The sequence below is a fragment of the Anguilla rostrata genome, chromosome 14, assembly GCF_018555375.3.
Source record: "Anguilla rostrata isolate EN2019 chromosome 14, ASM1855537v3, whole genome shotgun sequence".
Taxonomy (NCBI): Eukaryota; Metazoa; Chordata; class Actinopteri; order Anguilliformes; family Anguillidae; genus Anguilla; species Anguilla rostrata.
The window spans coordinates 165,001-178,741 of NC_057946.1; the positions used below are offsets into that span (position 1 = coordinate 165,001).

The 13,741-nt window shown below is 47.8% G+C and overlaps 1 protein-coding gene across 2 annotated transcripts in view; it reads left to right on the forward strand.

The window, feature by feature from the left end:
* sppl3 (signal peptide peptidase 3) overlaps positions 1-10,553 on the forward strand; it is a 20,383-nt gene extending 9,830 nt beyond the window's left edge. The window contains exons 7-11 of one of the 2 annotated variants that reach the window (XR_010325232.1): positions 54-217; positions 4,837-5,027; positions 6,599-6,708; positions 7,052-9,598; positions 9,781-10,553. Coding sequence is in view for 1 of the 2 variants with exons in the window: in XM_064307134.1 (XP_064163204.1) it covers positions 54-217; positions 4,837-5,027; positions 6,599-6,708; positions 7,052-7,123 (537 nt within the window). In the remaining variant the exon portion in view is untranslated. Of the gene's footprint in view, positions 1-53; positions 218-4,836; positions 5,028-6,598; positions 6,709-7,051 lie in introns of both variants that reach the window. The other variant, XM_064307134.1, reaches the window with a different exon arrangement.
* Positions 10,554-13,741: the final 3,188 nt, after the last annotated feature.

Sequence of the window (13,741 nt, forward strand, 5' to 3'; positions counted from 1 at the left end):
TGGAGTGGAGTGTGTTTGGCGTATGTGTGACTCCTCCCTCTCCACTCCCCCAGGTTTTCTTCTCCGCCTACATCTTCAACAGCAATGTGATGGTGAAGGTGGCCACGCAGCCTGCAGACAACCCGCTGGACGTGCTCTCGCGCAAACTGCACCTCGGACCCGGCGTGGGCCGGGATGTGCCCCGCCTTTCCCTCCCCGGAAAACTGGTCTTCCCCAGGTACAGGGGACACCGCTCTGCTCCCCTCTCTTTCTGTCTTTCCCTCTCCCTTTCTCTCTGGCCCTGTTCAGACCTGGCGTTAAAATGCGTCTTGGGCATCCGATCACAAGTGGACAGCGCTAACTACAGGTATGAACGCACCGAGGACGCATTGATATCCGATCACTCAAGCTGGGCACCCACCGCACACGTATCGACCGCGAGCACACTACGCGCGTATTACGCACGTAACTGAAGCGTAGTTGAAGTACTGTTATTACAACGGCATTGGGCGACGTCGTCTCCACCAGATGCGAACGCGTCGCGTACCGGCTGCGAAGCTCGCGATGGCCTGTTTATACACAGAAATATGCTCTAAAATGCTAGGTATACATGCTCTGATTTATATTTCATCCTTATATTACTGGGGGTGTGTCCCTAGTTACCTCCCAGATATTTTATAAGCAACTAAAAAAATGCAAGCCTTTTCGTTTTTGTATTGTCCTTGCAGAAAAAAAAAAAAAAAACTGGAACCTGGGGAAAAGGCAAACTTAGTTTCGCTATCTTATTTTGTGGAGGGGGTGGGGTAAATTTGAAAATACACCACAGAAAGACGTAGCCTATTGAATGACGTAGAAGTGAATGCACCGAGCAGCGGTTTGTTAGCTTGAGTGTTGGAAGGTAGTTTTTAACCAGCCATTACTCAGCCTATTTGACTTCTCCGATGTCTTCGTTCGCCGTGCTTTCAAAAAGGGCTTGTTAATAAAAATCAGATAATCCACAGAGCTTTACAAAAATCAGATTATTTAGTGGTCTTGCCGATGAAAATGCATCTATTTTATAAATGAATTTGTAAGCAAGCCTTTATTGCACTTGTACTTCAAAGCTTCCGGTGTTCATGGCGTTGTGGTGTTCATATCCCTTCAAAATTAAACTGTTACGCTGTTCATCTTTTTGATGATTAGCTGATTTTACCAAATCTGATCCTATAAATGTTTTGACGTGAATGACAAGACAACACGGGAATTCCCAATGGTTGATTACGGATTATTTATTATTATTATGATCATTGCATATTCTTCATGAAATTGGCACGCTTGTTAACCAAGCAAATAAAGTAATACAGTTTGAGATTGATTATTATGCAGGCTACGTTGCGATTTAAGCTTATGGTAATTCTTGAAAGCGTTTACTTTCTCACGTATTTACATGAGTTAACGAAATATTACCAAATTAACAAACTGAAAAAGGTCTCTCACCAAAGTATTCACTTAACCCATAATCAACAGTCGTGAACAAACGTGAAATACACGATGTAATCCCACTGCAGACTGCGAGAGCTACTATGAATATAGAGCTTTAAGCAAGCCTTTGCGCGACACAAACGGAACCAGTGGAGACACGCTACGCGCCGCGCCGCTTCGCCGTGCTGCTTACGTGCCGCTTACGCTACGCGTGCGGTGGGTGCCCGGCGTCAGACCACATTCGAAGGTGGTCTGGGTCGCATATGGCCACATTCTTTTAGCAGTGTGAACACCAATGCGTAGGGGTGGGCGATATGGCAAAAATATCATATCACAATTTTTTTCAGGCATGATCACGATACACAATATGATCACAATTCTTTTTCATCTTGGAATTTAAGACTATTTTGCAAGTTAATTAACAGTGCAATCAAACTAATATCCCTGTTTAAGAAAATATTGCCCTTCAAGGAAACAAAACCTTAAAAAAAGAGAATAACAGAGACCATTTGGGCTAAAGTACCAGATTTTAATCAAGTGCAGTTCTGCAAAGTATTAACATTCACCAATGCTTTCTCTTGAGGTGATTAAAAAGATTTGTCGTGTTGCCATCTGATGTGCAAACATTTTCTTTGCAAACTTTACAAATAACGGTGTTTTGCACCGTGTTGGTTTTGGAAAAGCCAAACCAGTTCCATATCACAGACGTCAAATTTTTTTAGGGACCAACTCCTCTGTAGTGTCAGCTTATTTTGTCAAATAAGCACGAAACCGTCCAGACCCACGGTGCACCTGTAGTAACTATATGGCTAGCTAGAGTGAGAGCACCTATTATCGACCACCCGAGGGGGCGGACGTGTATCGACCACCTTAACCGGTAGTGTATTTACATGTATAGTACATATTTATTAGAGAGAACTTTATGTAATGTAATGTAATGTAACTTTAATAGGTAGCATCGTTATTATTACTATTGCTATTATTATAATAAAAGTCCTGTGAAAAAATACACATAATAAACTGTCTAAATGTAAAAAACCGACTTCATACATATGCATGTAGAACATTAATAGAGTCTTATTTACAATATCAACTTTAAGACAAGCAACACGCTCTGAATTATCTCATCGCAACCCATTAAAAGCAATGACGTTGCTTTATGACGTTGCTTAATAATTTCAAACTGCTTTCCTAACGGTTATTTTGCGACCTGCGACTTGGTTTACAAAAGTGAATATGTACGGATTTCTAGACGTGCTGATAGCGACCACCCTTTCTCATATTAATCTCAAATGCGCAAGACGCTTCTACAGTATGCTAGCAAATTTATGTCAAGTTCCATTCATTTATATGGGGTAGTCGATACACGTCCCCTTAGCAACCAAAAGATAGCGCTGGACCACTTCTGCCGGCACAGAAAAAATCGCGAAAGTACTAAAAAAAAAGCGTTGTCAGTGCAACTGATAGAATGTGCAGTTTCACTGTAGCCCGATACTCCCAATCTCTCTGGAAAGGCAAATAGTGGAGACATTTTAATAGTTCACGATCTAATATCGTCATATCGCCCACCCCTACGAATGCGTAGTGGGCCACATTGAAGGACCGCCTAGTCAGCTGACATCCTCTGCATAAGCGGAAGTACGTACTCACTGGCACGCCAACGGCGTCATATTAAAGTGCGAAACAACAAGAAGCCGCACTGAATAACGAAATAAACGAGACAAAGTTTTAAAAAATGATACCATGTCATTCTACAGTCAATATCTGGGACTAAATCTTGAATAAATATACAACCTTACCATTGGTTTTATGCATAGAGATGTCCCTTTTGAGACTGAGTGGTCATATATTGTCTTGGACAATCCGTTTGTGAAATATACAGGCATTTGTGATGCCTGGGTACCTTCCAGATAGCTGTGCGTAATACCACACGTGTTTTTTACGGCGTTGTCGCCCTTTTTAGTACAGTCTGGCTTGATTGACAATTCATTTATTCAGCAGGTGAGAGTATAAGCTTTCTAACGATGTATGACATGTCTAATTTTGCTTTTGGAATAGCATTTTATAGGTCAGCGTAACTGAAAATATTCTTATCGCATTCACTTACGCATTCACTCTGTGGTAGCAGTAAAAGACGCTGCACCGTTGTCAACGATTTTTCGTAATTTCTTGGAAAATACTATTATTATTGAGGACTTCTGGGCATAGCTAAGCCATGTGTTTGCTAATAGACCTATCTGACATCGTTTTCTGGAGCAAAATGGAAGTGGATAGAACTATAATTTTTGTTGGTTCTCAAATCGCGTAAGCTGGCTTTGTCTACAACGTTTGAAAATTTCGAAAAGCGCGTTGCAAACAGAAATGATGTATGTGTTTATTTGCATATTGCGCGGGGAAGTGAGATCCGATCACAAGTGGTCACTCGAGACACGTGGAGACACATTCTGATGCCAGGTGTGAACTGACATCCGTCTCGACTGAATCTAGACACAGTCTAGATATATCTGGATACAAAGTACAGGTCTGAACAGGGCCTCTCTCTCCCTCCCTCCCTCCCCTCTCCTCTCTCCCTCCCTCCCTCCCCTTCCTCTGTCTCCCTCCCCCTCTCTCTCTCCCTCCCTCCCCCCTCCCCTCTCTCTCTCCCTCCCCCCTCCCCTCTCTCTGTCCCTCCCTCCCCCTCCCCCTCTCTCTCCCCCCCTTTGTCTCTCTCTCTCTCAATTCAATTCAAATAAGCTTTATTGGCATGAACTATATATATATATATATATATATATATATATATTTATACACATACACTCACCGGCCATTTCATTAGGTGACAGGAGTGGCTGCTGCTATAGCCCATCTGCTTCCAGGTTAGACGTGTTGTGCGTTTAGAGATGCTCTTCTGCATACCTCGGTTGTAACGAGTGGTTATTTGAGTTACTGTTGCCTTTCTATCAGCTCTAACCAGTCTGGCCATTCTCCTCTGACCTCTGCCATCAACAAGTCATTTTCGCCCAGAGAACTGCTGCTCACTGGATATTTTCTCTTTTTCGGACCATTCTCTGTAAACTCTGTAGATGGTTGTGCTTGAAAATCCCAGTAGATCAGCATTCTCTGAAATACTCAAACCAGCCGGTCTGGCACCAACAACCATGCCACGTTCAAAGTCACTTAAATAACCTTTCTTCCCCATTCTGATGCTTGGTTTGAACTTCAGCAGATCGTCTTGACCATGTCTACATGACTAAATGCATTTAGTTGCTGCCACGTGATTAGCTGATTAGATATTTGCGTTGATGGGTGTAGTTTGCATTTGAATTGGTGGACCTAATGCAGTGGCCGGTGAGTGTATATACGTATTGCCAAAGCATGGGTACAACAAACAATAAACATTCTGTCTCTGTCTCTCAGTTCCACAGGTAGCCACTTCTCCATGCTGGGTATCGGGGACATCGTGATGCCGGGCCTGCTGCTCTGCTTCGTCCTGCGCTACGACAACTACAAGAAGCAGGCGAGCGGGGAGGCGGTGGGGCCGGGGAACATGTCCGGCCGCATGCAGCGCGTGTCCTACTTCCACTGCACCCTCATCGGATACTTCGTGGGTAAGTAGGACCGTGCGTTCTCTCAGCAAATGCCCCGCTCTTTCAGCAAATGCCCCGGTCACTCAGCTGATACCCCGCTCTCTCAGCTGATACCCCGCTCTCTCAGCAGATACCCCGCTCTCTCAGCAGATATCCTGCTCTCTCAGCAGATACCCTGCTCTCTCAAGAGATACCCTGTTCTCTCAACCAATACCGCGTTCTCTCAGCGCCATGGATACCACGTTCTCTCAGCGCCGTGGATACCGCGTTCTCTCAGCGCCATGGATACCACGTTCTCTCAGCGCCGTGGATACCGCGTTCTCTCAGCGCCGTGGATACCGCGTTCTCTCAGCGCCGTGGAAACCACGTTCTCTCAGCGCCGTGGATACCGCGTTCTCTCAGCGCCGTGGAAACCACGTTCTCTCAGCGCCATGGATACCACGTTCTCTCAGCGCCATGGATACCACGTTCTCTCAGCGCCATGGATACCACGTTCTCTCAGCGCCGTGGATACCGCGTTCTCTCCGAGTTCTCTCAGCAGCTTTTCTGTCGTGTCCTCTTTGGGTGTCTGCTAAATGCCTCAATGTAAATTTATGTAGAACTTCATGAACATTACATGAATGACTTGGTAACGTTGTGTTTTTTAAAACTGTTTTACTTGCATGGATAGGTAAGTCAGGCCTTTGATTCTGACACATGAAACACAAGTCACAGCAACCACAGTAGCCACAGCAGTTTTAGTATTTATCCACCTCCTTGGCAAAGCTGTGGACGGGCAGTCAGTTTGTCTGTCTCCCCGCACGTGCTCTCTCTCTCTCTCTCTGCGCGTGCTCCCTCTCTCTCTCTCTGCGTGCTCCCTCTCTCTCTCTGCGCGTGCTCCCTCTCTCTCTCTGTGCGCCCCTCTCTCTCTCTGCGCGCGCTCCCTCTCTCTCTCTGCGCGTGCTCCCTCTCTCTGCACGTGCTCCCTCTCTCTGCGTGCTCCCTCTCTCTCTCTGCACGTGCTCCCTCTCTCTCTCTGCGCGTGCTCCCTCTCTCTGCGTGCTCCCTCTCTCTCTCTGCGCGTGCTCCCTCTCTCTGCGTGCTCCCTCTCTCTCTCTGCGCGTGCTCCCTCTCTCTCTCTGCGCGCCCCTCTCTCTCTCCGCGCGTGCTCCCTCTCTCTCTCTGCGCGTGCTCCCTCTCTCTCTCCGCGCGTGCTCCCTCTCTCTCTCTGCGCGTGCTCCCTCTCTCTCTCTGCGCGTGCTCCCTCTCTCTCTCTGCGCGTGCTCCCTCTCTCTCTCTGCGCGTGCTCCCTCTCTCTCTCTGCGCGCGCTCCCTCTCTCTCTCTGCGCGTGCTCCCTCTCTCTGCGTGCTCCCTCTCTCTCTCTGCGCGTGCTCCCTCTCTCTCTCTGCACGTGCTCCCTCTCTCTCTCTGCGCGCGCTCCCTCTCTCTCTCTGCGCGTGCTCCCTCTCTCTGCGTGCTCCCTCTCTCTCTCTGCGCGTGCTCCCTCTCTCTCTCTGCACGTGCTCCCTCTCTCTCTCTGCGCGCGCTCCCTCTCTCTGCGTGCTCCCTCTCTCTCCGGGGTCTGATCGCGCGTGCTCCCTCTCTCCCGCAGGTCTGCTGACTGCCACCGTGGCTTCCAGGATCCACCGTGCCGCCCAGCCTGCGCTGCTGTACCTGGTGCCCTTCACCCTCCTGCCCCTGCTCACCATGGCCTACCTGAAGGTGAGGGGGGCACATTGAGCCACAGGAGGCTGGGGTTTAGCTCCGCCCATAATAACTGGAGATAACAGTCAGCAACTGACTTGATTCGGCCAATCAGAAAAAAGTTTGTTCTACACTTCAAAATGCTGTGATTGGTTCAAATTAGCGATTTGTCGTTGATGCTTTATGGTTCAGAGTTCGGGTCAGTTCTGAATTCAGTTGAGGCTTGAATTTTAAATCAAGAAGTGTTATTATTTAGAATTTGTCATTGTTTTGAAATGGTTAGCATCCAAATAAAGGGCTTTTAAATTCTCTCTCCCTCCTTCCCCCTCCCCCTCTCCTTCTCTCCCCCTCTCTCTCTCAGGGGGACCTGCGACGCATGTGGTCCGAGCCGTTCCACACCAAGGCCAGCAGCTCGCGTTTCCTGGAGGTATGATGGACCATCAGCGGCAGCCCCGCCCCCTGGGGAGAACAGAGGGATCCCTGTACTGCTGAGAGAGAGAGAGAGAGAGAGAGAGAGCGCACGGGAAAGCAGAGGAGGACATCCCTCCATCAGACACGCTCCCTCGTTCCCTCGTTTCTCTGTTTCGACACCCTGTCCTCGTCTGGCCAAAATGACACACAGGTCCCACCCACCGCTGCAGCCAGACTGATCGCGCTCCTCCCACTCTCCCTTAGCCCCGCCCCCGGCCCGCGGCCCCTCCCACCTCAATAGTGTGCACCTCTCTCTCGGACTGGAATTTGGATTCCTCTGCTCTATGGAGGTCATCTTCGTCTGTTCACCACCCATCCCTTCTTCCCTCCCTCCCTCCCTACATCTCTCTCTTTCTCCCCCCATCTTCAGGACACAGTTGAAGCCTCGCTAACGGACAGCTCGTGAACAGTGATCGGGGCTCTTGGAATCTTGTGTGTTTTTTCTTTGTTTTTTATATGGTTTGAAAGGACAGCGGATGTGGAACTGCTGGGTAATGAGGTAGCGGGTGAGGCGCTACAGGACAGCGCAAGCCCCGCTCAGTCTGGGACTATCGGCCGGTCAGCACACTGAGGCCACCACTGCTTCTTCTCTCTCCTCCTGCCTCTCTCTCTCTCTGTACCTCTCACTCTCTCTCCCTCTGTCTCTCTCTCTGTACCTCTCACTCTCTCTCTCTCTGTACCTCTCACTCTCTCTCTCTCTCTCTACCTCTCTCTCTCTCCTCTCTCTCTCTCTGTACCTCTTTCCCCTCCCAGGTATTCACAGATACATGTATTTTATTTAGAAGATTTTATTCTTGGAATATATGGACATACAAATTGAGTGTCTGTGTGTGCGACTGGGCGTGTGCGAGTGTGTGAGTGTGTCTGTGCAGATGTGTGTGATTACATCTCTGTGTATATTTGTCTGCACACACATGATGGTTGTCAGTTTAGGGGGAGCACGTTTGGGGACTCGTTCAGTTTTGGAACTGCTGTGGAACAGACGAGGGGGGGGGAGAGGCCTGGTGTCAGTCAGCCTCACCCACACTGTCTGCGCTGCACACAAAGGAACACTTACAGCCCCTTAGAGGTGTGTGTGTGTGTGTGTGAGCGTGTGTGCTTGCAGGCACGTGTGTGTGCACGCATGTGTGTGTGTTTGTGTGTATGTGTGTGCATGCATTTGTGTGCGCGTGCGTGCGTGCGTGTGTTCGTGTGCATGCATTTGTGTGCGCGTGCGTGCGTGCGTGTGTTCGTGTGCATGCATTTGTGTGTGCGTGCGTGTGTTTGTGTGCATGCATTTGTGTGTGCGAGCGTGCGTGCGTGTTTGTGTGCATGCATTTGTGTGTGTGTGTGTGCGTGCGTGCGTGCGTGTAAATGCACCTATATGGAGTCTGCTTGTGCTTGTGGGCGGAGCTCTGACTTAGCCACGCCCAGGAAAAAATGGTTCTTCTTTATCAGACCTAAATTATGGACTGCGATCGGTTCAGCCCGACTGCCGAAGGGTTGAGGAGATGAGCTGGTTGTTTGACCGGTTCATTACTTGGTGTTTTTGTTTTGTTTTTTTTGCCCCCCCTCATTGATTTGGAATACTCACACGGATTGTCATTCCCCTCCCTTGCGGTGCGAACCTGTTCTGCACTTGATGAAGAAGAGCTGGACCGGTGAGATGGGGGGACGGAGAGGTGTGTGGGGGGGGGGGGGTGGTGCGTTCCAGAGCAGGCTGCCCGGGACCACTCTGCCCTGCCCGTTCACCCGTCCGCTTCTCCCTCCGGTCACTCTGGCCTTGTGCAGTGTGTGTGCTGTTCCTCCCCCAAACTGCATCGCCGGGACAACTGTGGCCCAGCCCCCACAACTCTTCCCTGGCCAATGGGAGGACGTTCTGTGGGGAGGGGGGCAGGGTCAGGACTCTTCCCTGGCCAATGGGAGGACGTTCTGTGGGGAGGGGGGCAGGGTCAGGACTCTTCTGGCCCTTCACCTCAGCCTGGGGGGGGGGGGGGCCTTTGACCCAGTTCATCCAGCTGAGCAGCAAGAGGCACAGACAGACAGACAGATACGCAGACAGACAGACAGACACGTAGACAGACAGACCGACACGCAGACAGACACACAGATACACAGACAGACAAACAGATACACAGACAGACAGACAGACACGCAGACAGGCACACAGATACACAGACAGACAAACAGATACACAGAAACGCAGACAGACACACAGATATACAGACAGACAGACACACAGATACACAGACAGACAAACAGATACACAGAAACGCAGACAGACACACAGATATACAGACAGACAGACACACAGATACACAGACAGACAGACAGACAGACACGCAGACAGACAGACAGACTGGCAGACAGACAGACACGCAGACAGACACACAGATACGCAGACACGCAGACAGACATGCAGACAGACACGCAGACAGACACACAGATACGCAGGCAGGCAGACACGCAGGCAGGCAGACAGACAGACAGACAGACAGACATGCAGACAGACAGACACACAGATACGCAGGCAGACAGACAGACATGCAGACACGCAGACATACAGACACACACGCAGACAGACAGACACACAGGCAGACACGCAGACACAGACAGACTGACAGACAGACATACTGACAGACAGACAGACACGCAGGCAGGTAGACACGCAGACACAGACAGACAGACTGACAGACAGACATGCAGACAGACTGACAGACAGATACGCAGGCAGACAGACAGACAGACACGCAGACATACAGACACACATACGCAGACAGACAGACAGACATGCAGACAGACTGACAGACACGCAGACAGACAGACAGATACGCAGGCAGACAGACAGATACGCAGACATACAGACACACATACGCAGACAGACAGACAGACATACAGACAAACAGGCAGACACGCACACAGACAGACAGACAGACTCACAGTCTTTTCGCCCTCCCACACTATTTTCATAACCGCAGTCCCACCTCCTGTCCCTCACCCTGCATTCTGAACATATTACTGACGATAATGATATTGATGAGGAAGATAATGAAAAAAAAGACATGCTTTTTTATGGAAGAGTGGTTTCTTTTTATTCCCATATTTGTATTGTTTTTTCTTCACTTTTTTCTTTTTGTGCTGTAGGCTAGATTTCATTTTATAAGCCTTTTCTCTTTCTTTGTTTTCTTCTTTGTTCCCTGTACCAGTAGAGCACATGTGGGCTCTGCTGCGAAACGTTCACATTACAGCTGAATGGATTCTGTATTAAAAAAGTCAAAGATAAAAAAAAAAAACTTAAAAAAAATGTCAACTGTGTAGTGAATCATGGATCCTGAAAACGTGAACCTAAAGCATTTCATCTCTTTTAAGTCCTTCCAGCCAGGACACTGTAAATAAAGATGACTCTAACTGTAGGTCTGTGCTTAGCTCTTCTTTCTGCTCCTTTTACTTCCTGACTGTCCCAGTCCAGCCTTGCTGCAGCTCTGCACCGCTGTGCAGACCAGATCGGGGGGGTCAAAGGTCGCATTCCTGTCCCTTTGCCTGCTGGGACATTAGCATTGTGCCGATGCATCCAGAAGTAGCGTTGAGCTGCATCAGCATTGGGCTGCAGCAGCGTTGGGTTTCATCAGCGTTGGGCTGCAACAGTGTTAGGCTGCAGCAGCGTTGGGCAGCATCAGCGTTGGGCAGCAGCAGCGTTGGGCAGCAGCAGCGTTGGGCAGCATCAGCGTTGGGTTTCATCAGCGTTGGGCAGCATCAGCGTTGGGCTGAATCAGCATTGGGCTGCAGTAGCGTTGGGTTTCATCAGCGTTGGGCAGCATCAGCATTGGGCTGCAGCAGCGTTGGGCTGCAGGGTTAGCTGCTGCAGTGTCAGTTTACACTGTAAAAATGTCCATGAATTTTATGGTAAAAGTCTGTAAAATAGCAAAGGTATGAAATTGCTGAAGTGTAAACAATTGTATTATTTACAGTAAAACCCCTGATATGCATTTAACATTTGTTAGATATACAGCCTGCTACCGTAACATATTGTTACTATTATTTATATAGTTCTGGCAACCCACTTGCCAGTATTTTACTGTAAAATTAACTTTAAAAAAGTTTTTTTTTTACAGTGTACAGTTTACAGTGTACCTCCAGCTCATGATGGATACACTTATTTGAAGAAGGCTTTGCGTACTCATGTGCAGTGCAAGAAAAGCCCAGACCCTAGGCTGTAGGTAAATGAGTTGCCCCACTGGGCTAATTGGCCTGTTATGTTTTTATGTTTTATGAAAATGGAGGTCTCTTTTGTTTGCTAATGTATTCACAGCTTTCATGTCTTTTTTAAGCACTGATGCGTTAAATGGCCTTTAACAGCTGAGAAGGGAGCAGGATTGTTATCAGTGAAGTAGCACAATTATCCATGTATGTTATTTTAGTTTTGTGGGTGGGATTGTATATTTCAGGAAGCAGGCATCCAGGCCTGTTTTGAACATGCATGCAAACGTTGGCTCTCCAGTTAGTTCTGGGTGAAAAAAATGTGACTATAATTATGCAACTTTTTTCAGTGCAATAATAATTATTGCTGCCAAAGCTGCATGGCCTCACTGCTGATTGGCTGTCATATCGGCGCCCAATAGGTTTGAGATGATGGGTTTTTTTATAGAAACATCCCTGTGTATGAGGTTCACTGCCCTGCCAGGTGTGCCTCCAGAAAAGCAGGTGTAAAGGTGAAAAGAGCCTTTTAATCACAGGTATCCTCCTTCCTGAGACACTCACAGGACTGAGTATCTCTGTTTTTTTCAGGAATACAAAAATTCTGTATAAGCAAGATGGCACAGGCCCATTCATGTTCAATGACTGTAATGCTAAAGGTCCAGGAGACTGGATTCAAATTGTGCTTATATTCCCCAGGAGTGACAATTTATTGTCGTCTTAACATTTCTTTAAAGTTATAACTATTATAGTAATAAGCACTATTAGATTATTGTGATCTGGCCGTCTGCGTAGTGTAGAGGTAAAAGCACTCGCCTACCACCGCAGAGACCCGGGTTCAGTCCCCGGCAGCGGTACCTCCGGCTTGGTCAGACGTTCCTTCGAACACAGTTGGCAGTGTTCGCGAGTGGGAAGCCGGGATCTGGGGGAGATAGCGTGAACCTCCACACGTGTTACACACGGGGAATTGGTATAACGACTAAATTGGGGAGAAAATGGGAGAAAAATGGCAATAAAAAAAAGGTTATTTTGATCTGTTCAGCAGACATGGACAGGGCAGGCACTCATTAATATTTATCTCAATTAATATTCATGTTGTGTGTACACTGTTCCTTGTCGCTAGGTTAGAGCAGGTTATCTGCACAGTAACAAACTACCCAACAACACGATAGAAAGCAACTAAACTAGGCTTTACCATTGTATAGTTAAACTTGAAGGTCATTCAATGTGCAGTAATGTAACACTGAGCTACTGTACACTAACATTAGTCTCAACAGCTGTTTCAAACTCCAGATATTACACCAAAATGAAGAAAGGCTAATTGATTGATATTTATGCTTGGAGGTTATTGAAATTTGGTTAGCTAATGGTAGCTAACTTATTTACTGATCCGTCGCGCCTCTGTTCTGCCACAAACAGCGGTGTCCCTCACAGCAGCAGCTGGGAGGGAGATGAAGGGAGGGAAGGCTCTGCACCAGCACTAGCGCTAGCTTCTTAGCAAAGCCACTTTGTTGATAGTTGAAGTCCTCACGAAAATGGATGTTACAAATATTAGTTGTTGGAGTTTTTGCATTATTTCAGTGGGAGTGGGTGTGTTCGGAAAGTAGAGCACACTGAGGTGCATGTGCGGAGCAGTGTTTTCTGAGTGAGGAAGCCAGAATGAATTGTGTGTTCATTTGCATGGCACAAATGTACAGACTGCTGTTCTGCGCTCAGAAGCCTCATCGCCCTGTGCCAGCCCCTGGGGCCCGTGGCCTGGGGCCCGGGGCCCGTTTCCTCACTTCTGTCACATGCAGCCTTGCGGCCTCAGTGACTGAGGAGGATATTTAACAGCAAAACTCTCTGCAGAGAGTGGTTCAAAAGGCCGGACTACGCTGAAGACACCCAGAAGTCACACCCATTAATTACACTGTATCCATGGCAAAGCGTGGAAAAGGGTTGGTGCTGTATTTTGTTGGAACACCGATCGCATGCACCCATAGGGCCCTGATTTGACCAGAAGCGTCTTTTTCCTGGAAAATATGGCCTGTTGATCACCCACCTGTTTCTGCATACTGTTATCTGCTATCAGACTATGTTCAATCTAACCTCAGTGTGCTTTGTAATGGGGTCTGTGGTTTTCCTTTATTTTTTATGAGGATGGTGTTCACAGAATGTTTAGCACCAAGCATATCAGTGCTCATATCAGTATTATAGTTGAGATAAAGCAGTGCAATAAGCTAACAAGAGTAATATGTCAGATGGATTTTGAAAATGCTTTCAGTAGAAGGTGTGTGGAGAGGTAATCGAGTTGGGTACCTTACATTACAGGAATGTAATAGACGTTCTTATCCGGAGTGACTTACACAGCTCTTTTACACAGCATTTACACTGCATCCATTTATACAGCTGGATATATACTGAAGCA